The sequence below is a fragment of the Leptodactylus fuscus genome, chromosome 7, assembly GCF_031893055.1.
Source record: "Leptodactylus fuscus isolate aLepFus1 chromosome 7, aLepFus1.hap2, whole genome shotgun sequence".
Lineage (NCBI taxonomy): Eukaryota > Metazoa > Chordata > Amphibia > Anura > Leptodactylidae > Leptodactylus > Leptodactylus fuscus.
The window spans coordinates 63,402,311-63,428,292 of NC_134271.1; the positions used below are offsets into that span (position 1 = coordinate 63,402,311).

At 40.9% G+C, this 25,982-nt stretch overlaps 1 protein-coding gene across 1 annotated transcript in view; it reads left to right on the forward strand.

Moving 5' to 3' along the window:
• Positions 1-25,982, forward strand: part of LOC142213643 (cadherin-13-like) — a 157,677-nt gene that overhangs the window by 77,815 nt on the left and 53,880 nt on the right. The window contains exon 4 of the mRNA XM_075282044.1: positions 602-855. Coding sequence (XP_075138145.1) covers positions 602-855 — 254 coding nt within the window. The remainder of the gene's footprint in view (positions 1-601; positions 856-25,982) is intronic.

Here is a 25,982-nt window from a genome sequence, read left to right on the forward strand (position 1 = left end):
CTGCTTGGTTTTTCAGCACTTTTGTCCTGTCTGGCTCTTTACGGTGATCCTTCACTAATACTAAGGCCATTCCTCACACATTCTCAAATTTATCATAACTCCATCTAGTTTACTGGTGTAAACATGCCCGCTATATACATCTATATCTATGCTGTGCTCAGGTGTCCGAATGTTCCACCAACATGACCTCACTCTCCATCACAATGCCCCATGTACTCATCATTATCAACATTATAGGGATCCTCATAACATACAAAAGATGGCTATATAATAGTACCCAGTAAAACAGTGTGTCATGTACACTACATAGAACAAAACAAGAGGGTCAGCATCTTTTCACAGTTCTTAGCAAAGTCAGGGTGGAAATAAAAGTCAGTGCAGTCCAGTGTGTTTTAGTAGAGGCCTTGGTACAGCTTCAACATCACAAAAGCTTGATGCTGTCTTCTGTATAAGAGGATGTCTTCTCACACAACATATATGTTCAAGTCTGCTTGAAGAAAAACTGTTCAGAAGGCAAAAAATATAGCTTGCCATGTATATGATTACGTGTTATAATCTTCAATGCAAATATAATAAAACATGTCCATTTTCTGTATTGCAGCCACTGGATTGTGAAATTTTGGCTTTTCACACCCTACTGATCAAAGTTGAGAATGAAGATCCTCTTATCCCAGACGTTGGCTATGGGGCAAGCTCTACAGCCACAGTTCAGATTAATGTAATAGATGTGAATGAGGGTCCAGTTTTCCAGCCTGATCCAATGAAAGTGTCAACACAAGAAAACATTCCAATTGGATCTATGTTGTTTACAGTAAGCGCCACCGATCCAGACACCCTCCAGCACCAAACTATACGGTAAGTTGTCTGTACAAGCTTCAGGATCCAGTTTCATAAGTATGGCCAATGGTTGACCTCACCATTCCGTTGTATGAGGGATATCCAAATTGGTACCTACCCTTATCTTTTACATTAATGGGATTATTATTTATTTATGACTTTTGCATTCTTTCCAACTATGGCACCAGACTATCACTATATAAAAATAGCAGGGCCAAGATAAGCAAAATACATTTGCATTAGCCCTAAGTACAAGAGTCTGAAGTTATTGGCAGTTGATTATGTGGCTACTGCTGAAACCTGGGAGGGAAGGAAAGACAGAGACAGTGAGTCCTAAACTTGACTCAGCCCCTGTCCCAACCTACTTGTCTCACTGTCCTAATGACAGGGACAACTGGGTGACAGTCCCTTCACTAGATAAGTCAAGTGTACACAGAACAGGACAAGATTATACAACACAGAAGAGGAGTCAACAAGCCAAGGACAAACCAGAGAGACAAACAGCACCAAATCGAAATCCAAAGAGAAATCAAAAGCCAAAAAGCAGAGGTCAGTAATACAAAGTAAAAGCAAGTACAAATGCTTAGCACGGTCAGAAACACAATAGTCAGCAAATATGTGTGGGCTGATGAACTGTTTATAGGAAGTCCAGAACCCGCACCAGGCTTGACTGGCAGATAGGCTGTCAATCACACAGGGAAGGCTAAGATTAACTATTTGAGAAGCAGAGGGAAACAAAGGTGTAAGAGATGGGTGTGATGGAAAATCAATTACAGAGAAGAGGGAATAGAGGAGTGTTCAGACAAAACAACAATATTCTTAAAGCAAAGAATCATAACTGAATACACCTCCTGCGCCTGTGAGCGGAGGGTGGCGCAGAAACCTGACTTCCAAGCTAACTGAAATGCTCTCCTAACAATAATTTTTGTATTATCCCTCTATTAGGACATTACACAAGTTCGATGTAGGCCTGGAATTTTATTATATGCCCTTGTACTTTTTGCTAAATGGGTATCAGAAGACAAACTTGGCCACTAACACTAGTCTTCTGCATAGGCAAATAAAATTAGTTCTAAGCCGACTGGAGACTGGATGAATCAGGTTTATTGGTTTTTATTCTGTGCATATTTTGATTTAATTTTTTGGTTTTCTGACCATGAGTTCTATGGCAAAATTGCCATGAAACAATAAAGAGGGCCCACTAGATATAACTTTTTTTTTTTACTTTTTGTATTGGCTATTTCACACATGCAGATCATTGAGCATTATATGGAAGTTTAATGTTTTATGTCTTGTAAAATAGATTTACAGAAAAATCTACTGTCAGAGCTCTTGAGCATTTAGACTCAATTTTCCATGATTCTTTGGGGAAGATCACCTTATTAAGCGCCACTGTATATGTATATTTAAGAATAAAAAAAAATCAATTAAAAAGCTAATTTAGTGATTTACAATTATTATTCCCTAATCTAGGACTCAGGGGAAGATTGTCATGTTCATTATTATAATTTGTTAATCCCCCTGCATTAAGGTTTTTGCCATATAGATTTATAATATTATACTGCGGCTCTGTAATAAACTTGCATAGAGAATGACTCAAACCCTCACCCTTTTATTCATCTGTGACACCCAACAACGTGGTGTTGTTTTTTACTATTCCGTAAAGAAACTAGACGCCAAAGCATCTGTACATTATTAAATGCAGGTCTTCTTGAGGTTTAAAGGGCATATAAGACAATAACCTACATGCATTTATATTAACCATTAGAAATACTGGGCTAAATACTGTAGCTTGAATTGTAGTAGCCTAAAGTGTCATGAGTGGTGGTCCTTACTTAAAATGAAGGTGGACCACCTAGTAAACATTGATTTATTTTACTTGTATAGCGCCAACATATTCCAGAGAATTTTAGAAACATTGGTCATTGTCCCACAGTCTAAATTCCCTATTAGTAAGTCTTTGGATTGAGGAAGGAACATGGGGAGTACATGAAGACTCCTCGCAGATGGTCGAACCGGGACTCCAGCAGCCCAAGACTGCTTTACTAACAACTGAGTCACCATGTTTCCATATCCAGCATGGTGGTTGTGCTTACCTCCAGTTTGCCGTGTCACTTTATCTCATATTGCTCAAGCCCTTCACCGTTGCCGCCATTCTTTAATACGTCTCTCATATTAGTTTTAGTGACTTACAGTTATGAGACAATCCCTTTAAACAGATAATATTGTAGTTTGTTCCCTTTCATGTTCATTCTTTATGGTTATTACTTTTAATTAAAACCCACTGTAAATTAAATCGTTTGTAATTTTGCTTGAGTTTTTTTTAATATGTCTTCTATGATAAACTGTAATTAATTTTTTGGTTGTTTATTTCACATAATATTGAATCTACTTTGGCAGGTGTACTGTAAGTCTTCGACATGTGTTGCACAGTACAGATGGATGATACTAGAAAGTCATTGATGAAATGCAGAACATCGTTTAATTAATACTTGATTTTAGAAATTATGGATTTAATATTAGAAAAGTTACAGTACTGTGTACGCTACTATTTATTGTTTAACTATAGGGAGCAGAGATTGCAGTTGTACTTGGACACTAATGTCTGAGGCCCAGTTGTGAACCCCTAGCATGAGTTTGGCTTTCAGTTCCATTAGCTAAAGGTGGTTTTCTGGGTTCAAAATATCGATGGTCTGTCCTCTGGACCACATCAGTTTGTGTCCAAGTTCCAGGAAGCCTACAAATCTTCAGCTTAAAGGGACAGAGTGTAAGCATTGTGGCTTCTTTAATATTTACATTGTTCTGTCTACATTTGTCATCTCCATAGTATGATATTGCAGGTTTGTCCTTTTCACCGTTTTCCTCTATTATTTCTTAGTAAGCCTGTTTGTTCAGTCAGAAGTACTTAGTACTCCCATGGTTCCTTTAGACTTGCCATGTCACCCTTTTTTCCCACATAGAATGGTAATATTGACCTTCTGTCATGACTTGCAATATTATTTATAGGACTGAGGGTAAAATTCACATTTTTGTTAAATCAGCACAGATGTCACTTCTAATAAGGATAAAACATAACTTAATAGGACAACATAAATTTGTCACATATGAAAAAACTAAACGACCACACCTCCCATTAAAGGGATCACTTGCAGAACCAGTTCAAAAAAGTTTGCTTAAGTGAATATACACTGCAATATATATGCAAAAATGAAAATGCAGGAATGAACTAGCAGAAGGTAACTAGGCCTCTGTCAGGACTCCCTGTATCACCATTATCCCCAACATTCTTATTTGGGAGTAGCACAAGAGGAGGAGGAGTTGGAGAACTTTGGCATAGAGCCTATAACATCCCTGGACCACCTCCTAGAACCAAGGCTGGGGGATTGGACATTGAGATACTACCTCCATTTGGGAATCTGCCGTTTGTACTTGTCCCAGTTGCTACAATAAAATCTGTCCCTTGTTCAGCTGCAACACTGGCTTCCTGATTCGTGCCTGCCATAACATCAGGGCCCTTCTGAACACCATCACATTGGCTCAGAGAGGAGAGGTCCCCTCTCCAACTGGAAGTGCCCCAGGGAAAATTACTACCACCACCATTAGGTAGTGCTGCAGGACCCCTCTCAGCGTTGTCCAGCCTAGGAGCTCGGCCTAGCAGGTGACACATCATCTGCCACTATTACTCCACAGTCTCCTCCATCTGTGTTGCGGCAGGGGCATCTGCTTAGCTTTGTTACTGGGATGGTGTGGAAGCATTTAGTATCGTCTATGTTTTCACTAGTAAGTTTATCATTGATACATATCAGTCATCTATAGTGGAAATTTTATCATCTCCATTATTGCCGTTAGTCCAGTATTGATATAATTGTTATCATGTGGTTGCTGCTTCACTGTACGATGTATTTCGAGGGGTCCAACTTTTGACGTTTGATATTTAGTCTAAAGACATGGGATTGATTGATATTATTTCTCATGTCATTTAATGCGCGTTTTATATGGATCTATCATGCTCACGCGTACCTTTGATATTGTCCGATCCATATCAGTTCATAACATGGGATATAAATATTGTTAAGAGATCCCTGTTTGAAATAGTGGATCAGTCATATTGTTTATCATGTGCTTTATAGTGTTGAGCGAGTAGTATTCGATCGAATACCTCGCCTGCATAGGAATACGTGTAATCTGCCGAACACCAAGGGGTTAAACGCATCAAATATTCAAAGCGTTTAACCCCTTGGTGTTCGGCCGATTACACGTATTTCTATGCCGGCAAGGTATTTGATCAAGTACTAATCACTCAACACTAGTGCTTTATAGTTTAGGTGTCCTATATTTACATTTGTCACGTTTCTTGGTCATGGGCTTTAATTTTTACCTTATTAATTAAAAGTTCTATTTTATCTCACTTTTCGTGAATATGTCTCTCCGTGCAGTTGCACAGGCTGTACATGTCATTTTAGATTCTATGTGGGTCTAAATTGACGCTTTGCCTCATGTGGAGAGACTAGCATTATAAAAGAATCTGATGGTAGGGGGCTTACTACAGATTTCACATCGAGAGACCCAGCAGCTTCCCAATACACTTCAGCATTAGCGTTTTCGGCTTCCCCGATGAAATAGAGTTTTCCGTCTCAGGGCTTATTCACATGATAGGTTTTTTAATGGATATTATACACCAGATTTTAAAACAAGACAGTGAATGATTGTATTCACGTGTTCAATTTTATAAAAGTCAGAATAAAACGGTCCATTAAAGAAACGAGGCCTGTTCTACTATTGTCCGTTTTGATAGACAATGGATCCAATAGAAATCAATGGGTCGGTTTGTGATGTAGATAAGAATGGACAAGTTTCTGTATAACATCCCCTAAAAACAGTGGGATTGGGTAAAAAAAATTCATCTGCTTTCTAATAGTTGGATTCAAAATGGATGATACTCAATCATGGACACGGAACAGAAGCAAAATGGATGCAAAATAGCTGTTTAACAATTGACCAATTCATCCATTTTTCATGACTGTGAAATGGACATAGCTGTGTCAGTATAGCCATATAGGGAACGGTCTCATCACAAACTGACAGCTGGAAGTCATCCTCACTGACAGCTTCCTTGTCGAGTGACAGCAATATTCCCTGTCGTGCAGGTGTCAGTGTGTCCTGAGCAGCAGGTCTGCGTGAATTCAATATACTCCATTTTAGTAACTTGTATCATAGTACAGATATAATTCTCAACTTGTCTCTTTCAGAGTTTTTTCTTTTACTTTAATCCACAGGGAGGACTGGAAAGAAGCAGGGGCTTCGGGCTATGGTTTTCTTCTCAGACAATCTGCTTTCTTCTTTACAATGCCGTTGGCCCAATTTTTGCTTTCTTCCTTTACCCTGCATACAGGATGCAGCATTAAAATAAATGTATATACACTATTATATCTTAAGTATGTATTGCCACTGCAATGTCTGAAGTTTTAAAGGGAAATTTTCGTCAAAGGTGACCTTTACTTCAGTAATAGGGCTGATATAAAGCTTATATGCCTCCGTATTGAGCAAAAATCTGATATTTTCTTCAAGCAAGAATGTAACATCTCTAATGCTGTCTCATGTATACAAGCGTATAACTACTATAATAGTTAGAGATGAGCGAGTAGTATTCGATACTACTACTGCTGCTATTCGCAGTAAATATTCGATTCAGAGCCATCGTTGTTTGGCTGAATGCTATACAGTGTACAGCATTCGGCCAATCAACACTGGTTCTGCCGGAGGCTCGTCTGTGAGGAGGCGGAGTCTAAGATCGGACCACAGCAGTCTCCATTGTGGTCCGATCTTAGACTCCGCCTCCTCACAGACGAGCCTCCGGAAGGAGCAGTATTGATTGGCCGAATGCTGTACACTGGCCAATCAACGCTGGTCTATTCATTCATATGAGAAAAAGTAAGCTCGCTCGTAACAGCAAGCTGCCAGCTCTCCTGACTAGCAAGGATGAGCCTGCGGCAAATCAACACTTGTTCTGCAGCAGGCTCATCCTTGCTAGTCAGGAGAGCTGGCAGCTTGATGTTACGAGGGAGCTTACTTTTTATCAGCGCAACTGCAAGCGCTGTGCAGTTAAAACGCACGGACCCCATAGACTATAATGGGGTGCGTGCGCTTTAACTACACAGCGCGCCTCCTAAACACTCTCCTCCTGCTATTCGTGGACTTGGTGACTCTCCTTTAGTCGAATAGTGGTCTCCCCTGAAACAAGCATTTTTTCCCATAGACTATAATGGTATTCGATATTCGGTCGAGTAGTCGAATATTGAGGCTCTACTCAAAACGAATATCGAATCACGAATATTTCACTGTTCGCTCATCTCTAATAATAATGTCTCCAATATGCAGGAATATAATTAAAACACTGCTGCATACATACAGTATAAATACTATAGTAATGCTCTCCTACATACAAGAATATAATTAATATAATACTGTACCCTGTGTATACAAATATATGTAACTACTATAATACTGCCGCCTATGTAGAAGAATATAACTGCTATCATACTGTTTCATATATGCAAAAATAAAACTACTTCTCCCTATGTACAGGATTATATCTACTACTAGAGGGAGGACCCGGCTTCGCACGGGTATATTACATTTTATGTTTGTGTAGTGGCCCCATAAGAATTGTCCAATTTTGCACTGATGTATTTTGTATGTGGTTTGTGTGTATGTCCATAAGCGTCATGTGATTATGTGTATCTCATTTTGGATGTCAGTGAAAAACCTGTGATCAGTTGTTATGGATACCTGGAGTAAAGCTGTATCTAATCCTTCCCCATGTAGTACTGTGTTTAGATGCAAGTATCCAATCCTTGTTGGTGTGGTACTGTGTGCAGATGCACATATCTAATCCTCCCCGTGTGGTATTGTGTGAAGAGGCGCGTATCTAATCCTCCAGTAAGTGAAACTGTGTGCAGACGCGCATATCTAATACTCTGGCATGTGGTACTGTGTGCAGAGGCACATATCTAATCCTCCCCTGTGTGGTATTGTGTGAAGAGGCGCGTATCTAATCCTACGGCATGTGGAACTGTGTGTAGACATGGGTATCTAATCCTACGGAATTTGGTACTGTGTGCAGACGCGCTTATCTTATCCTCTGGCGTGTGGTACTGTGTGCAGACGCGTGTATCTAATCCTATGGCGTGTACAACTGTGTGAAGACACGTGTATCTAATCCTCCCCTGTGTGGTATTGTGTGAAGAGGCGCGTATCTAATCCTACGGCGTGTGGAACTGTGTGCAGATGCGCATATCTATTCCTATGGCATGTGGTACTATGTGTAGACGTGCGTATCTAATCCTACTGCATGTGGTACTGTCTGCAGACGCGTGTATCTAATCCTATGGCGTGTACAACTGTGTGCAGACGCGCGTATCTAATCCTCTGGAATGTGGAACTGTGTGTAGACGCGTGTATCTAATCCTACGGCATGTGGTACTCTGTGCAGACACGTGTATCTAATCCTATGGCGTGTACAAATGTGTGCAGATGCACGTATCTAATGCTCTGGAGTGTGGAACTGTGTGTAGATGCCTGTATCTAATCCTTCGGCATGTGGAACCGTGTGCAGACGCGTGTATCAAATCCGTCAGTGTGTGGAACTGTGTGCAGAAATGCGTATTTAATCCTCTGGTGTGTGGGACTGTGTGGAGACCCGTGTATCTAATCCTCTGGCGTGTGATACTGTGTGCTGATCTGTGTATCTAATCCTCTGGAGTGTGGAACTGTGTGTAGACGCCTGTATCTAATGCTTCGGCATGTGGAACCGTGTGCAGGCGCACGTATCTAATCCTATGGCATGTGGTACTGTGTGCAGAAGTGCGTATTTAATCCTCTGGTGTGTGGGACTGTGTGCAGACCCGTGTATCTAATCCTATGGCGTGTAGAACTGTGTGAAGACACGTGTATCTAATCCTCCCCTGTATGGTATTGTGTGAAGAGGCACGTATCTAATCCTATGGCATGTGGAACTGTGTGTAGACGCGTGTATCCAATCCCCCGGCATGTGGTACTGTGTGCAGATGCGCGTATCTAATCCTATGGCATGTGGTACTGTGTGTAGACGCGCGTATCTAATCCTCCCCGTGTGGTACTGTGTGCAGATGTGCATATCTAATCCTTTGGCGTGTGGAACTATGTGTAGACGCGCGTATCTAATCCTACTGCATGTGGTACTGTGTGCAGACGCGTGTATCTAATCCTATGGCATGTACAACTGTGTGCAGATGCGCGTATCTAATCCTCTGGAATGTGGAACTGTGTGCAGACGCGCATATCTAATCCTCTGGAATGTGGAACTGTGTGCAGACGCGTATATCTAATCCTATGGCGTGTACAAATGTGTGCAGACGCACGTATCTAATCCTCTGGAGTGTGGAACTGTGTGTAGATGCCTGTATCTAATCCTTTGGCATGTGAAACCGTGTGCAAATGCACGTATCAAATCCTTCAGTGTGTGGAACTGTGTGCAGAAATGCGTATTTAATCCTCTGGTGTGTGGGACTGTGTGCAGACCCGTGTATCTAATCCTCTGGCATGTGATACTGTGTGCTGATCTGTGTATCTAATCCTCTGATGCGTGTATCTCAGTTTGGATATCAGTGTTGTATTGTGCATGTGGAGTGACCGTGTGTATTGCAGTTGGAATATGAGTGAAAGTCTTGCAGGTTTGTATTGGCTAAGGGGGGGGGGGGGACTATATTTGGAATGCTGTATCTCAGCAACGGTACGTCCGAGCGAGTTGGAGTCTCGTCTTAAACCTTCCCGGATACCTGAAGTATCTCTGTACCAAATTTGGTGAAGATCGGTCCAGTCGTTTGGTTCGCATTAGAGTACAGACAGACAGACGGACAGACAGACAGACAAGAATTCATTTTTATAAGATAGGGAGATAATATTGTTCCCTCTATCTTCAAGAATATAATACTACCTCCTATGTATAAAATATATCTACTATAATGCAATGTCCCTTGTATGTAAATGCAATAAGCATACTGCCAGTACAGTTACAACAACTATCTATGCCATTCTTACAAGGACCTTTGACTGCCATAACTCTTTCCTTGGAAAATTGAGCATGCTGCTGGAGAAAATATCATACTGAATCCCACTCCCATTGTTTTTTCTATAGAGTAAGACAGGGTGTTACATGATACATGTATCTGCCCTAAGCGCTATAAGGTGATGCTGCGGGTCATTGGTCATCCTGTACTTTCTAGATGGTTTGTTGATCAATAACTGTTTAGTTGCTGTTACTCTCCCATGGTTTGACTCACTGACATCAGGCTATAGCAAGGCTACACAGACAAAAATGGTCCTCTATTTAGGAATGTGTTTCTGTGCTCTCAGTGAGTAGACAGCTTGAAAGGAAGAAATCTTGCTGAAGTAAAGGAGTGTGACTAGAGATGAGCAAGTACTATTTGAAACGGCCGTTTCCAAATGCACGCACCCATAGGAATGAATGGCGTCATAGGAGAGGATATTACATACCCTTTGACATATTGTGATGTTCCACATTGGATGTCACTGCAACTGTTACCTTTAACCTGCCATCTGTCATATAATTGTCACTGAAGAATTGAATAAGTTGTATATTTGCCATCTATCGCAGTAAAAAGAACCTGTGCGAATAGAGTGCCTGTGTCCTTCATCACCGATGGGCAGCTTTGACCTTATGGTGGTGTCTATGTGGCAACCTGGGAGATGACAGCTCAGCATGTTGACTGTGGAGATGCCATATAGCCGCCTCGCGGTACCCTGGAGCTTGCGTACAGTACCATGAAAAGAAGCTCCTAAACAATATGAACACTTATGTCAGTCCCAGAAATGGCATGCTGGACCCAGCAAGGAAAATGGGGTGCTTGTGGAAGGGATTCATTAATATGTCTCAAGATTAATAGTGAGTGTGCTCATACTTCTATGAACTATATGCATGTTATAGCTGACCGGCTTTATATTGCTGCCAGTGGCATTTTCTGCAAATGAAGACAATGATTCCTAATGTAATCCAGTAGTATTTTCAGAAAGCCCCCTATTCTCTCAGTATCTATAGTGTATGACTTGTTTGCTGCCACTGGGAGGGGCAGATTTAGGGGTTTAATACTTGGAGTGTCTTCACCACTTCTGCAATTTTAATTAGTGACTTCACGTTTGGTTGTCAGCGGGAGCCGATAGGACTATGTTTAATAAAATCCTACACTGTGGGAAATGAACAGAGGCCAAGTATGGCAAACTATATGAAGAACTGTAGATCTTAATTAAACATGAGCATAATTATCGGTGCTAAAAACTCGCCCTGTCTCATCAGTCCCTCTGTTATACCGACGGCTAATTATAGCTAAGCTAATATTTTTAACAGTGTATATCCATATTGTGGACAGCTGAAAAATGGCTTAAATTACCAATCCCGGGCGCCTGCAGTACATTTTACGACCATTGTTTCTACAAGAGCCAAAGCATGAATAGATTACAGGGAGGATAGAATGTCCATTGTCTCTGCAAATACTGGGAGTACATATTATATTAACTAGCGAAGAGCAATTACAATAAATATTTCTTATTTAGCAAATCATAGCCCCCAAAAATCTCTTTTTGGCTCCTTGAAACTAAAAATAAAATGCTGTATGTATATAATATAGTATGATAATCCTGCATATCATGCCCCCCTATACTTTCTACATTCCTAAACAATATATATATATATATATATATATATATATATATATATATATGAGATGAGCGAACAGTGAAATATTCGAGATTCGTTCTGAGTAGAGCCTCAATATTCGACTACTCGATCGAATATCAAATCCCATTATAGTCTATAGGAAAAAATGCTCGTTTCAGGGGAAACCACTATTCGACTAAAGGAGAGTCACCAGGTCCACAAATAGCAGGAGGAGAGTGTTTAGGAGGAGCACTGTGCAGTTAAAGCGCACGGACCCCATTATAGTCTATGGGGTCTGTGCACTTTAACTGCACAGCACTTGCAGTTGCGCTGATAAAAAATAAGCTCCCTCGTAACCGCAACCTGCCAGCTCTCCCGACTAGCGAAGACGAGCCTGCGGCAAATCAACGCTGGTTCTGCAGCAGGCTCGTCCTTGCTAGTCGGGAGATCTGGCAGCTTGCTGTTACGAGGGAGCTTACTTTTTCTCATAGGAATGAATTGACCAGCATTGATTGGCCAGTGTACAGCATTCGGCCAATCAACGCTGGTTCTGCCGGAAGCTCATCTGTGAGGAGGCGGAGTCTAAAATCGGACCACAATGGAGACTGCTGTAGTCCGATCTTAGACTCCGCCTCCTCACAGACGAGCCTCCGGCAGAACCAGCGTTGATTGGCCGAATGCTGTACACTGGCCAATCAACGCTGGTCAATGCATTCCTATGAGAAAAAGTCATCTCCCTCATAACAGCAAGCTGCCAGCTCTCCCGACTAGCAAGGACGAGCCTACTACAGAACCAGCATTGATTGGCCAAATGCTATACACTGTATGGCATTCGGCCAATCAACGCTGCTTCTGAATTGAATATTTATTGCGAATAGCTAGTAGTATTTGATCGAGTACGAATATTTCGAATATCGTAGTATTCGATCGAATACCTACTCGATCGAATACTACTCGCTCATCTCTAATATACAGTATGTGTGTGTATTAGAGGTATCCTCAGGCACATCGAAGTTTTAGCTTTATTGGCCTTAGTATTTTTAAATTGATTCATGAGCTAAAGAGATTTCCAGAGTTTACACATTGATGGTTAATCCTATCATTGCTTGTTGAGTGGCGTTTTATCCCATATGACCCTAGCTGATCAGTATAGTGAGGTGACATTGTCCTTTCAAAGATGGAGTCCCGGTAGTTTGTTCCTTTACAGATCAGCTCTATAGGTCTCAATGCATCCTTGTATTACATGGTTACACATTTATTTCGATGGTTACACTGATAGTGTATACTATGCGTAATTGCCTATTTATATGTGACATATAGTATGGTGACAAATACAGCTACCCAAATAAAGCCACACAGTGCTCAACTACTACCAACCAAAGTAACTTAATAACTGCTATACAATGTATAAATTAATATAATTAATAGTAAGAATTGTAGTGGTCACAGACTAATGTACCAGGGCATTGGTGGCACACCATTTGCAGCTGAGAGCAACTCTGTGTTATAATGTCTATTTTATTAAAGCAGAATTATGATCAGGGAACATACCATTCTTGGGTCAAAGTGCAGTGTTTCTGCTGAGAAGCTCAACTTCTATTCTATATGCAAACAAGCTATTTGATGCACTTGGGGCAGGGCCACGTCCACTGTTGTTCTCTCTGCCCATGGGATATATCACTGCTATTTTGCAGTACCACTGGATAGTACTACAAAAGGAAATGGGCTATTGGACAGGTGTAGCCCCATCCTCAGTGCATAAACAGGTTGTTTTGACACAAGAAAGGCATTTTGCATTACCTGCAAAGGGAATGGGATTCTGGCTAATTCCATCCATACATTGCACATAAAAAATCTGCAACGGAAAAGCTGAGTTTCCATAAACGCCTGTATTTTTGAAACTCGTAGGATGTCAAGTATACCTGAAATGTTGGAGTTTTCCGTATAGATATAAGGGCAGGAAGTCCGCAGAGGAAAACTCTGCAAAAACACAATGGAAAATGATGCAGAGAAAAAGTGAAGCGTTTCCACAGTGTTTCGCTATGTGGTGTCTTAGCCTAAAAACAATTTTGGTGGTGGTAGCAATTTTTAACTTAATTGAGAAATTCAATAAGAGGCGCAAGTGTGGCTGGGCTAGGGATGTGCCAGAATTATGTAAATCTATGTTAATATCAAATCTGTACTGAAAGCAGTTCATGATGGAGAATGGATCTTAAAGCAACTGGGCTCATGTTATTAATTCGAGTTGTGTGTTGTTGAGACAGGCTTGTTGTGTTTTATTAATGGGTGTTGTATGTCGCCGAGACAGCCTCGCTGAGTCTCAGATCTGCTGCTGCTTGGATTGCTGTTTATTCCAAGAAGTAATTGTAGATCAACCATAACTCATCGACACTGCGCCAAATGTGGTTGAATGACATTGAGCTCTTTCAAGGGGAGTTTTCTGTGTGATATAAAATGCAGATGAGTTATGTGTGGTCAGAGCTCAAGTGCTTGGAACACATTGACATTCATATGAGGCTTATGTATCTTAAAGACCATAATGTCTCATTGCATAGCAATGTAAACTTTCCGGGAATATATTTAGGGATATAAAGGCATGAATTTATGCTCTTAAATTGTATTTATCTTCAGAGAGCAGGTGGTGAATAAAATCGACAGTGTCCTTTAAAGGGGCATATCATCTGATACTCTTGTAGTGTACCATTAGCGTATTCTATAACATGATGATCAATGAGACTCCAACCTTTAGAATCCATTCCAGGAATTAAAAGACCAAACTGCACAGCAGGCTTCCATCTTCTCACTGCCACTCACTGCAGCACGGCCCCATTCAAATAAGTGGATTCGGAGGACCACTGACGTCTAAGCCACATGACGTCCAAGCCATCATACTTAATGGTGGGAAAGGAAAATGCTTTTAAAGTCCTTGTTCAGTTTTTGATGATAAATGATGGAAAGTGAAAGCTATTTGTTATTTGTCACCACGTTAAGCCAGTGTAGATGAAAAAGTAGGTGTATTACCGCTGTAAAATGCTAGCTTTTCATCTGGTGATACAGTGTTTGTGTGTAGTATATAAATATAGTTGTATCTATCTTAGAACATGCCTCTCAGGTGTCTATAGAGATACTTACACAGTCTTCATGCAGTCAGGACAAGGGATGTTATGATTTAAAGGAGGAAAATAGAGAAAATGAATCTCACAGTCTTATAATGAGAGGCAAGGGAACTCCAGCACTACAGAGTATTTCAGGAGAGGCGTGTGTCCACCTTGTGGGAATTAAGAGTTCTATTCACTCATGCCACTTTATTATTGGAAACAGCATACCTCCCAACTTTCAAAAGACTGAAAAAGGTACAGAATGCAGCAAATTTACATATATTATGACCCATCTGCAGCCCCCTCACTTCCACTATGGCTCTATAATGTCCCCTTCCAATTGCACCCACAGTATACAGTCCCCCTTCTGTTTGCCCCCCTTACAGTTTACAGCCCACCTCCAGTTACCCCCACAGTATGATGGATGAAACAAAAAAAAGAATACTCAGCTCACCCCATTTCTTTGCTACTCTTGACTGGCCCCTGAACCAGGAGCCTTCAGGGAGCAGAGAGTACAATTTAAACGTTGGCACTACCTCGCGCCTCCTGCTCCCAAGACACCAGGAGAAAGGTACAGGGGTTGAATGGTGAAGCAGGGAGCAGATGGCTCCCTGCTTCACCACTGTATTCAACTCATCCACTCCAGACGCAGTTGAGTTGAATTCAGGACATGCTGACTAGGACAGCAAGAAACGACCCAAAATCAAGTATTGTCCTGTTAAAATCTGAATGGTTGGGAGATATGGGGCTGCGTAAGATAGGTACAGCAACAGGACGCCAATAGGGAAATGGAGACAAATAGGAGGCCACAGACTGTTACTGGGAGGAGCTGGGTCCCATAGCAGCCCATAGTATTTCAGGAGAGGATTTTTCTGATCTTATAAGGTGCAGCATTGTCCATCCATATGATTATGTTAAGAAAGTGGTATTATAATGTGATGAGAATAGAAAGTTTGTATTGTGGAAGGTACAGAGTTACCAGTAGTTCATAGTAATGTATGTGAGAACTTATGTAATGATAGCTGCTGTCCTCACCAGTGAGAGAAGAATCCATCAGCGCTGACCTAAGCTTGCCAGCCCTGTTATGGATTTCTGATTAGATACGTGTCAGGTCTTGCGTTTCGTCTGTACTTGGACGTTCCATTTTGATGACAGTGAAGTGTCATATTTCTGAGATGGATGGTCTGGCATTGTTATCAGTGCAGGTAATTCATGAATGCTAAAGACCAGTTTGGATAAGTAATATTCAAAGTACAGAAGCTCCTGTCTCATCCAGTTATTCCCTCATAACAAGTCAAAATAGATGGACTTATTCAGAATAATATCAGTAAATTTTAATACATCTTTATATTTACTGAGAGGAACCTGTAATTCCTCTATTGTTATATAACATGGATACAATTTCTCTCCTGTTTTATAGTTATTGAAGAGCCATCTAAATTGGGTTTAATTTTAGCCCCTGTATATGTCCTGTGTATCACGGAAGTGAATAGAGTCTTTTCCCCTTATTGAAAAGACAAATGACCTAATTTCAGGGTTTATCCAACCAGTTTGTGCAGTTTTTAACCATAGGTGAAATCGATACACATTTATTAAATTGTTAACTATGTAACTCTCATTTTGTTGGACCTTAAGGAATTGTCCTATGTCTTTAAGACATACATAGACATATCTTTTAGACATACAGAGAAGTTTGTAAAAATGGCATAAACATTATCTTGAATGGGGGACAGTATCATAGTAATTCTATCCTTGTACATAGAGGGCGCTATTATAGTCTTGTACAGTACAGGACAGTACTATATTAGTTATATTCATATATATAGAAGGCAGTGTTTTATTAGCTATATCCTTATTTGTAGTCATCAGTATTATAGTACTATAGTACTCATTATTCTATATCAAGGGCAGCATTATAGTAGTTTTATTTTTCTCAGTAGAGGGCAGCATTTTGTAGTTGTGTTGTCATTATTTATATTATAAAAAAAATGGTACTCCCATGTTGGGATATCCTTAGCTAAACGGAAATATAAGGAAGAACATATCTGTATGCATTTGATCCAAAATCCCATTCACACTTAAAGGGGTTGCCCCATCACAAGGATCCTATCTATACTGCTAGTTTATGTGGATTTAAGACTTTTCCTAAATATATTGCTTCATCAAAACTGCTTTGTTTGGCCGCTATCTTAATTTATTCACTTCATTGTTTACACTGTGTTTCCATAACCACAGACCTGGGGATGGTCTTATCTCCTTGGCTAAGACAAGTGATGTAGCGCCCTGCTCCAGGAGGGGAAGGGGAGCTTCACGTGAGCGAGCTTGTATTTTTGAGCTGTTTATTTCTACCCCAGACAAGTGACGTAGCTCCCTGCTCTCAGATAGGGGAGGCGGAGCTGCGTTATCGGAGCAGCTTGTATTTCTGAGCTCTTTATCTCCTCTGGCTTTGCATGTGAAACCCCGTGCACCAAATAACACAGAAAACCAGGAAGACAACTGCGTTTACAACTGGCAAGCTGGTGAGCGAGTGACATGGGAATACCCCTTTAAGGCTAGGGCCCATGTTGCAGAAACACAGTGTTTTTGTTGCAGTTTTTGCTGCAGTTTTTGAGCCTGTTGTGGTTTTAACACAAGGACACATCTAGGAGTTTCCTTTATATTTTTCATTTCTATTCAAGACACTCCTGACAAGAAAAACACAGCAAATTTTTTAACTAAAAATGCTGTGTTTCCACCTTGTGGGGCCTTAACCTAATAAGTGATAAATGCTGATAGTTGAAAATTGGTGGATCTGGTTATTTAAAAGACAAATAATTGACGTTGTTTTTTTTTTTTTTTTTTTTTTTTTGTTTCCATGTGTGCTGTGCTGGAATATTATGTTAATAGTCTGGTGTCTGGATATTTATATCACTCTCTCACGTCAGCTGTGGGTATAAAGGTGAAATATTAAAATTAAATTCACGTCCTTTTAGAACCATCAAAACCCTGAACTCCCTTTCATCAGAGGTTGCTGGTTACACAGGATCCTGCTGTACAGCGGTGCTTACCACAGGTTCTCGCCTGTTGTCTAATTTAGGGGGGTGTGGGGGTGTATAGTCGGTTCCTCACTGTGCATTTAATTAACCAGTTCCCAGGGATAGACGACTGGAGTTTCTTTTACTTTGATGCGATTTCCTGCCAGGTAGTGTTCAGTGATTCAAAGTAACAGATTTATGATGAGGGAATGTTGTCCTACATTGTAACGTGTCGCAGTCTCCTGTACATCACACCACATTACATAGCTGTTTTTGCTCTTCAGGTCTGGCACACAACACACTGACTCTCGCATACAAATATAAGGAAAATGTTCATTCTTGTACCGTGTTAGCCAGTGGGTTGGAAATATTAAAAAAAACAAAAAAAAAACTTGATAGTCTTCAGTAGTTGATACCTTTTTAATGGCTAACTCATAATGATGATAAATTACGACGTTTCGGACCTCTAGGGTCCTTTATCAAGTAAATTTAAAACGTTTCTGAAGGATGCATATTTATATACAGAAAGGGCACATAGGGTGTTAGAATTCCAGGAGGAAGGGGGGGGGTGTTAGTAATTGGTAGAGACAATGTAAACACTTACAGGTCCTTATCAGTTCACACGTTTCTGTAAAGTGACATAAAACTGTGTGACAAATTCAATCCACACTCCAGTGTTTGAAGCAGGGTCATGAATTTACACTCATGAATGCGTCGTTCTCTCTTTGATCTGAAATTCCCTCTCAAAACTAAAATTTTCATGTGATTGGTGATATTATGATCCTCATTGCAGAAATGTTTTGATACAGGAAGGTATCAACTACTGAAGACTATCAAGTTTTTTTGTTTTTTTTATATTTCTCGCATACAAAAGCATACATGGGCCCCTGAAAAGATGAACCCAGATTAGATTGGCTATATCCCTTACTCCCTGCAAAACTGTGCAGGGATCTCCTTTTTTTAGATCCTTTAAACAAGAATGTAGGAAAATAGAGGAGTTGTTGTCATATCGTTTAGGCCATCAATCTCAGATCGGTGCCCATGCTGATCAGCTGTTTGAAGGGGTAAGCACTAGATCCTTATTATTTTACATGTCTCTGGACCCTGCTTGTATTACCACACATTGTGTTTTTAGTAGGGGCTTTGCAAGGTAGTACTGTTCTGTCCCATATTAGCGCAAAAGTAAAAGCTGGGTAACCCTGCACTCCTTTAGAATCAAGAGAGATGTAAACGTAAAGATGTGTGTGTCAAACCACTTAGCAGGTTACTGGAAGTCGGACCTTCGTTGATCCAATAATCCCTTTAACCAAAGTTCATATAAAGGAGATAAGGCTAACAGGCATGATATCCACCTGTTCAGGGTAGTTAGGGTTGATGTGGTGTTAACCAGTACCAGAAGTTTTAGCCTTTGCTATGGGGTCCTCTCACCACTATGGACATACAGTACCTGCATGAACTTGTACATTAATCTTTCTTCTAGGTAATCCTATTGTATGTGTTTGCGTGTGGGTTGCTATTCATAAAACACTTCATTTGGATGTATTAATGTAGATAATATCCAAATTCCCGATTGAAGCATAGTCCCAAATGTTTGAAACCCAAAAAATGGGTATTTAAGTGCTGTCCATCTGCACAAAGGAACCCTAGAACAGCAAGACTTGCTGCACCCCAATTCAAACTAAAACTGCAGCTGGGTTCCTAGCATATGCCAAGTTCAATCCAGGTATTATTTCAGAACCAAAATATAAAAGAACAAACAAAAACAATTCAATCTGAACTTTCAATTTCTCCCAGAATGAATCACCAGCCCCATAAGGGCCTGGGAGACTTTACTGGCTGCAGGCTAGTTGCGCTTGGAGCCAACTCAAACCGCCGACCCCACGCCATTGAAGCTCAGCATCCAGAAATCCAAAATGTAAAGGGTCCTGACAAACGAGACACTGACAACTAATGGCCGTGCCCATAAATGCAATCTAATAAGTTTGGACTTACGCACCAAAGCATCAGACAAAATGACCACATCTCAAATGGGCTATGCTGTGAATGGAAATGCACAAAAAAGGCAAGCACAATGGAGCATTGTAACAATATTGCTTCAAAAACCAATATAGGAACGTCTAGTGACAAGGTCATGATGTAAACAAAGGAAAGAGATGGGGCGACGAGTATTGATGATACTATGGGATTTTTTTCCAGCCCTCAACTACTAGCTGGAAAGGGAACTCCTTTGTAATGCCAGGAAGGCTAGAAAGTTTAATACTAAAAGCTAAACCCAACAAGTGCTTGAAGTCAACTGTGGCAAGATTTGGACCATCGCTGAGCAGACCAGTGTCTGACAAAGATGGCCTCATAACTGAGCCTGCAGCATCATTGAATAACTGAAGGTCTTGATTGCCTAACTCAGGTTCCGGGAAGCATGATACACCTTCATAATCCAATAAGAAGAACCTCCACAGCACTTTGGTAATTCTAGCAAAGTGTTGGGGCTGCTTTTCTCCAGTTGTTGCTAAGGACATTCATTGATAAAAACAAACAAAACAAAAAAAACCTACCTATCAGAAAAATTTGCCACGCAAATGCTATGCTTTCCTAACAGAGATAGCAAACATGACATAGGAACCTTCCAAGCTGACAAGCAAACATCTAAGTCATGTTTTAAACGAGTCAACTTATCACTTGGCCAATTTAAGACCAAGCATATGGAATCGATTAAAATCCATAGGAAGAAAAGACAAGTAACTGGATCAATTTACCCAGAGGAAATGGAAGATGGTGAATTCCTCTGAATTTTCCCGTGTTCTTTTTAGGTACTATGCCGAAAGGGGAAACTCTCAAATTAGGAAAATTTGGCTTCTGGAATGGTAAGCAATGTGGCCCAAGCTGACTTGTCAATTTTTCCAGAGATATAGCTAAGTTAGACTCAATTGACTGTAAATTTCCAATAAAATTAACTGATGAGTATGATTTGAGTATGATTTGAGTATGCAAAACTAGAAGGCCGAATAATGACTGCAGTCACTATTCTGCTTTTACATCATCACTTATACTCCAGTCACATCCAGAGCTGCAGTCCCTATTCTGCTGTACATCATGTCTTATACTCCAGTCACCTCTAGAGCTGCAGTCACTATTCTTCTGTTACATTGTGTCTTATACTCCAGTCACGTCTAGAGCTGCAGTCACTATTCTGCTGTTACAGAACCCGAAAAGCAGACACCTGAACACCAGTGTGAACCTAGATCCAACTGTTTTTCCCCCAAGCAATCATTTATGTAAGTTTCTGGTGTGTGGGAAGTCCCAGGCTGGAGCAGATAACCTGTACCCACCCATCTGACAGTAAACCAGTGTAATGGGTACTAAAACTAACAGAAATGATTACTCAGGAATAGAGTGGGATAGAGAAAAAAAAATAAAAACAGTTGCTACTTTGTATTATACGGTACTTTATAATTCAGTTCCTCAGTAGTGTTGAGCAAATAGTATTCGAAACTATTCGTCAAATATCTTGCACCCATAGGAATGCGTGGAAGCGGCCGAACACCAAGGGGTTAAGCCAGGGGTGAACCTAGCTTTTATGCCGTCTGAAGCAGACGACAGAAAGCCGGAGCGAAGGGGGGCGGGGCGGCATTAGCAGGCAGAGAGCAGGCAGGGAGAGAACCTGCTCTCTGCCTGAGCATGAGGGGAGGCCGGTGGAGCAGCGCTGCGTCCACAGGGCCTCCGCAACCCACCGCTCGCTTCCCGTGCCGGGCTGCCGAGATGGTGGCGCTAAGCCAGTCCAGGACAGCTTGTCCTGGACTGGCTTAGTTCAGCAAAAATGCCGCCTGCCCCCCCCCCCCCCCCCCCCCGGCATAGCACCGCGGTCGCTTCAGGTCGCCTTATGGGAGGTGCGGCGCTGGGTTAAGCGCAGTGAATATTTGACGGCCACTAACATGCATTCCTATGGGAGCGACGTATTCGATGAATACTATTCGCTTAACACTATTCCTTAGCAGTTTAATGAAGAACCATCACTATTAAACTATAAGAACAGCCAATGGCTGGGACTCCATGAAGAAAATGTTTGCTTCTGCTTCCTAATATGTGCCCTTTTTATTCCTGATATGATAATGAGATCTTTGGTGCAACAAGCACATCACCTTTGCTCACATGGCACCAAAGAACTATGCCATCCCTCCCTACCTCTCTGTTATGATTGACATGTAAACTGCCTGGATCTTTCAACTATAGTGTTGCCATGGGAGCAAGAGTGACACCAAACAGCTCATTAGCATATAATATTATTAGCATAGCATATCAGAAAAAAGTAATATCTCAACCACGGAGGCACCGATCGGGAAGTAGAAAAAAAGTGTTCTTGACCTGAACCCACCTGAACTGTGCTTATAGTTTAACAGGGACTGTTCTAATGACAGACTCCCTTTAAATAATGCAAAAAGTTGGAGTTAATGGAAGAACTGAAAAGTCTACTTTAAAATGTTTAAAAAGTGAACCACAAAGTATAAAAGAAAGCAGCAGAATTTTCATAACATATCGTGCTACAGACATTCCCTTTAATGCTCGATCCTGGTGAGAATATTAAGAAACTCAAAAATTAAAGGGGCTAAAGGACCAATGTCACAAATAGAAAAACAACAATTTTTTTCCCCTGTAGCTGGAGAGATAAATCTTCTTGCATCCTCTCACTTTTAATTTATACGTTTTTGACTGATTTGAACAACATGTAAATTGTAAATCAGAAAACAAGAGTCTCCGCCATGCCCTGAATACAAAGCTTCAATATGTGTCAAGGAGTAATATATTCAGCATTGCATCTGTCATGTTCATAAGAAGCCACTTTTGTGATCAAAATGAACACAGTGCAGGTAAATCAGACTCCATTTCCCATTACATTTTATGCTAGGCTAATTGTCTAGTGTATGAGTGTCGCCTCTGCTTACAACGCATTTGTATTACTGTGTAGCATTGCATTTTCAACTTGCTAACATGCGGAATAACATGTTTTGTCAATTCGAGAGCTGGCTTCATTCACGCCGACTGTAGAAATTCTACCACAACACAAACTTTAAAGTAGTCTGACATCCTGCTGGAGTGTTGGGGGCTCCCAGCATGCAGCGGGGCATGCGTGCTGTGAGCTGTGTCAGCTCTCTTGCTGGGGGTGCTAACTAAAGGTTTGTTGTATCATTTTAGCAATCTGCTCTCTTGCTGTTGTTGTCAAAGAAGACAAAAGTGCAATTTTGTAGAGAAACCCTGGTGGTAGCAAGATAGAAACAGATAAAGAATATGAACAGTAGACAAGGTAGAAAAAAGAAAGTAACCAAGTTCATATATAAAATACTTTTCTTAGATGGAATCTATTTACAGCACGGAAAATAGCAAAACTACATTAGGAATGAGATTTTAAAAATAGCTGAAATGCTTTTGATATTGCTAGTGCCAGTCATGTAACTGCCCTGGGTTCACGGTGGGAAAGAGCCCAGCACAATATCATTGGCCATGATACTTACAGCAACCTGCAGCCATCACTAGGGGGAGCTTAGCTCACCTAGATGCATACAGTTCCCTATTAGATTAAAAGGGTTGCTCAGAGAGATATAGGATTTTTTTGGATTAAAAAATGAAAGCAACATTGGTCTTCTTGTTTATCCTCTGCCGCTACATGTTGACATGCAAGAAATGACTGCTCACCCAGCTGTTGAAGCTGAACACTTGCTCCAGGGCACATAAGCCTTTAGCTACGCCCCTGGGGAAGTGGTGAGGAAAACAAGCTTTATTTTCTGTTACATAAGTATTATTGACATTTTACTATAGAAGGCATCAAAAATGTTTTTGGTAACAAGCTGTTACTACTGCATCCTCCACACCATAACACATATAGTTTGTGACTCTCCTTGCACCTTTTCTAAATTCCACAACATTCCATCTATGAACTTGCGTTTAGAATAGAACAGCCAGAGATATCATTCCTACATTTGTTCCTTCACGGCCAAGGCCAATTTTCTGCTTGTAGATCTTGCACCTTGCCATTAATTTATTGTTTGGCATTGTACTAAAAACATTTCTCACATTGGAGATTATTGACAGAGATGAGCGAGTAGTGTTCGATCGAGTAGGTGTTCGATCGAATACTACAGTACTCGAAATACTCGTACTCGATCGAACACTACTAGCTGTTCGAAGTTTAAGGTTCGATGCAGAACCAGCGTTGATTGGCAGAATGCTATACATTCTGCCAATCAACGCTGGTTCTTCTCCTACCTTTAGAAGTCTTCTCCGTGCAGCGTCCCTGCGGCGTCTTCCAGCTGGAATTCACTCTGCCTAGGCATCCGGCCTAGGCAGAGCCGACTGCGCATGCCCTCGCATGCGCAGTCGGCTCTGCTCAGGTGTTGGGCCGGGCCCCGATGCCTAGGCAGAGTGAATTCCAGCTGGAAGAAGATGCGGGGACGCTGCGCCAGGAGAAGACTTCAAGGAGAATCCAGCCCGACCGTCACTCGTGGACTTGGTAAGTATAATGTTATCAAATTTTGCGTACCCCTGAAACGAGCATTTCCCCCCATAGACTATAATGGGGTTCGAAATCCGTTCGAACAGTTGAACAGTGTTCGGCTGTTCGAATCAGATTTCGAACCTCAGACATTTTAGTGTTCGCTCATCTCTAATTATTGATTTTGCTGCCTCCAACACCAGCAACATTGGAAACATGTCTGTCACTACCACCACCAATGCCATCACCCCCACCCCATGAGCTTTCTCTAAGTGTGCCCCAGGCAGGCTTTCTGGATGATGGGCCTTTGCAATGGCTGGAATTCTTGCTATCACCACTGCCACCACCCTCTTAATCTAATGTCACCTTGTCATCCTGACCAAGTTGCCAGGTCCTAACCGCAAAAGAATTATCATCGGCAATATCATAGTCTTCTCCACTTTTTTCTGATCCATCATGGTCATGGGATTCCTACACACCCTCATAATTTCAATCTCCAGATTTCCCCCTAGCTCTCCTACTAGTGCAACTACCTGTAATAGTACAACCCCCCTGTCGCTACCTCCACCACTAAAAGTCTTGTCTTCCTCCTCTGCTTGCACATAATGCTGACTGTTCTCATCCAGCTCATCAAAAAGAGAAGAAAGACTGCTCTATGAGTGAGCTAATCAAAAACTTCATCTTCATTCTGAAGGTGTACAACAATCCTGTGCTACTGGCAGTGCCACCAAAACCAGATCTAGTGTTCCTGTTCCACCCACATTCTTATTGTTAGTGCTTGCACATGTGTTGTGTGTTTCCTAGTCCACCTCTTTTTGTCTGTCCCTTGCCTTGTTTTTTCCAATTTTTTTTACTTGACACTGCTTCAACAAATACTTGAAGAAAGGTCAGCCTTAAATGACTTTTTTTTTTTTTTTTTTTAGATTAGCGTATGCTGTTAGACTGCATATTGGGTGAATAACAAGAAAAAATACTCTAATAACATGTATTTATTTATTTATTTTCATTTGGTCAGGCTGCATTACTGTATATATGAACAACAACAAAAAAAAACACTTAAGAAGCAACAATTTGTTTAGATTAACCCTCTATCACACCATGTATTGGTGAGCAGAAAAAAAAGGCAGTGTTTTACAGTCACTGCAAGGTGGATGTGATTCTAGCATATCCCACTCACAGTTTCTGGAAGAATACATGCAGTGGACAAACTGTGGTTTCCAAAGCCATTAGAATTTTGGAAATCGCAGCATGTCAATTATACCTATGGAAATGCCATAGGTATAACAGAAGCCTCTGTGGACTTTCTGTGAAAAACTGTGATGTATTGCTGCCATGTTTTTTTTTCCGCAGCGCTTGTTTGCTGCAGCTTGCTACAAGGGGTCTTAGCCTTAATATAAAAAAAAAAATTCAGATTAGTGCAGGCTAATATATATATATTCTCTCTGTCTTCTGCTGAGGAAGAGAATTTCATTATATAGTAATATACCATTAAACACAGAAAAACTTTTTTTTTTTTTTCATTTACTGCAAATGCAGAGCTAATGGGAAGGGTCTTCATGCCATTATATGGTCATATCACTGGGTATTGAGACATGATGCATGAAGAAATAATTTCCCATGGTGCAGAGAGCCCAATAAGATCTGAATTGTTAGAGCTTTTAGAGGGCCTCTGTATCTGGTAATGTTACATACCTGTGAATAGGCATATCATAGTCAATTGAGAGCAAAGCAACCATTTCAGCCTGTCATCATTATAGGGACATTGCCGATCACACATCCTGCCTGCCTTAGGGCTATAACCTGATTTCAACTTCATTAACTTAGCGGCTTAGTCGTTTTTT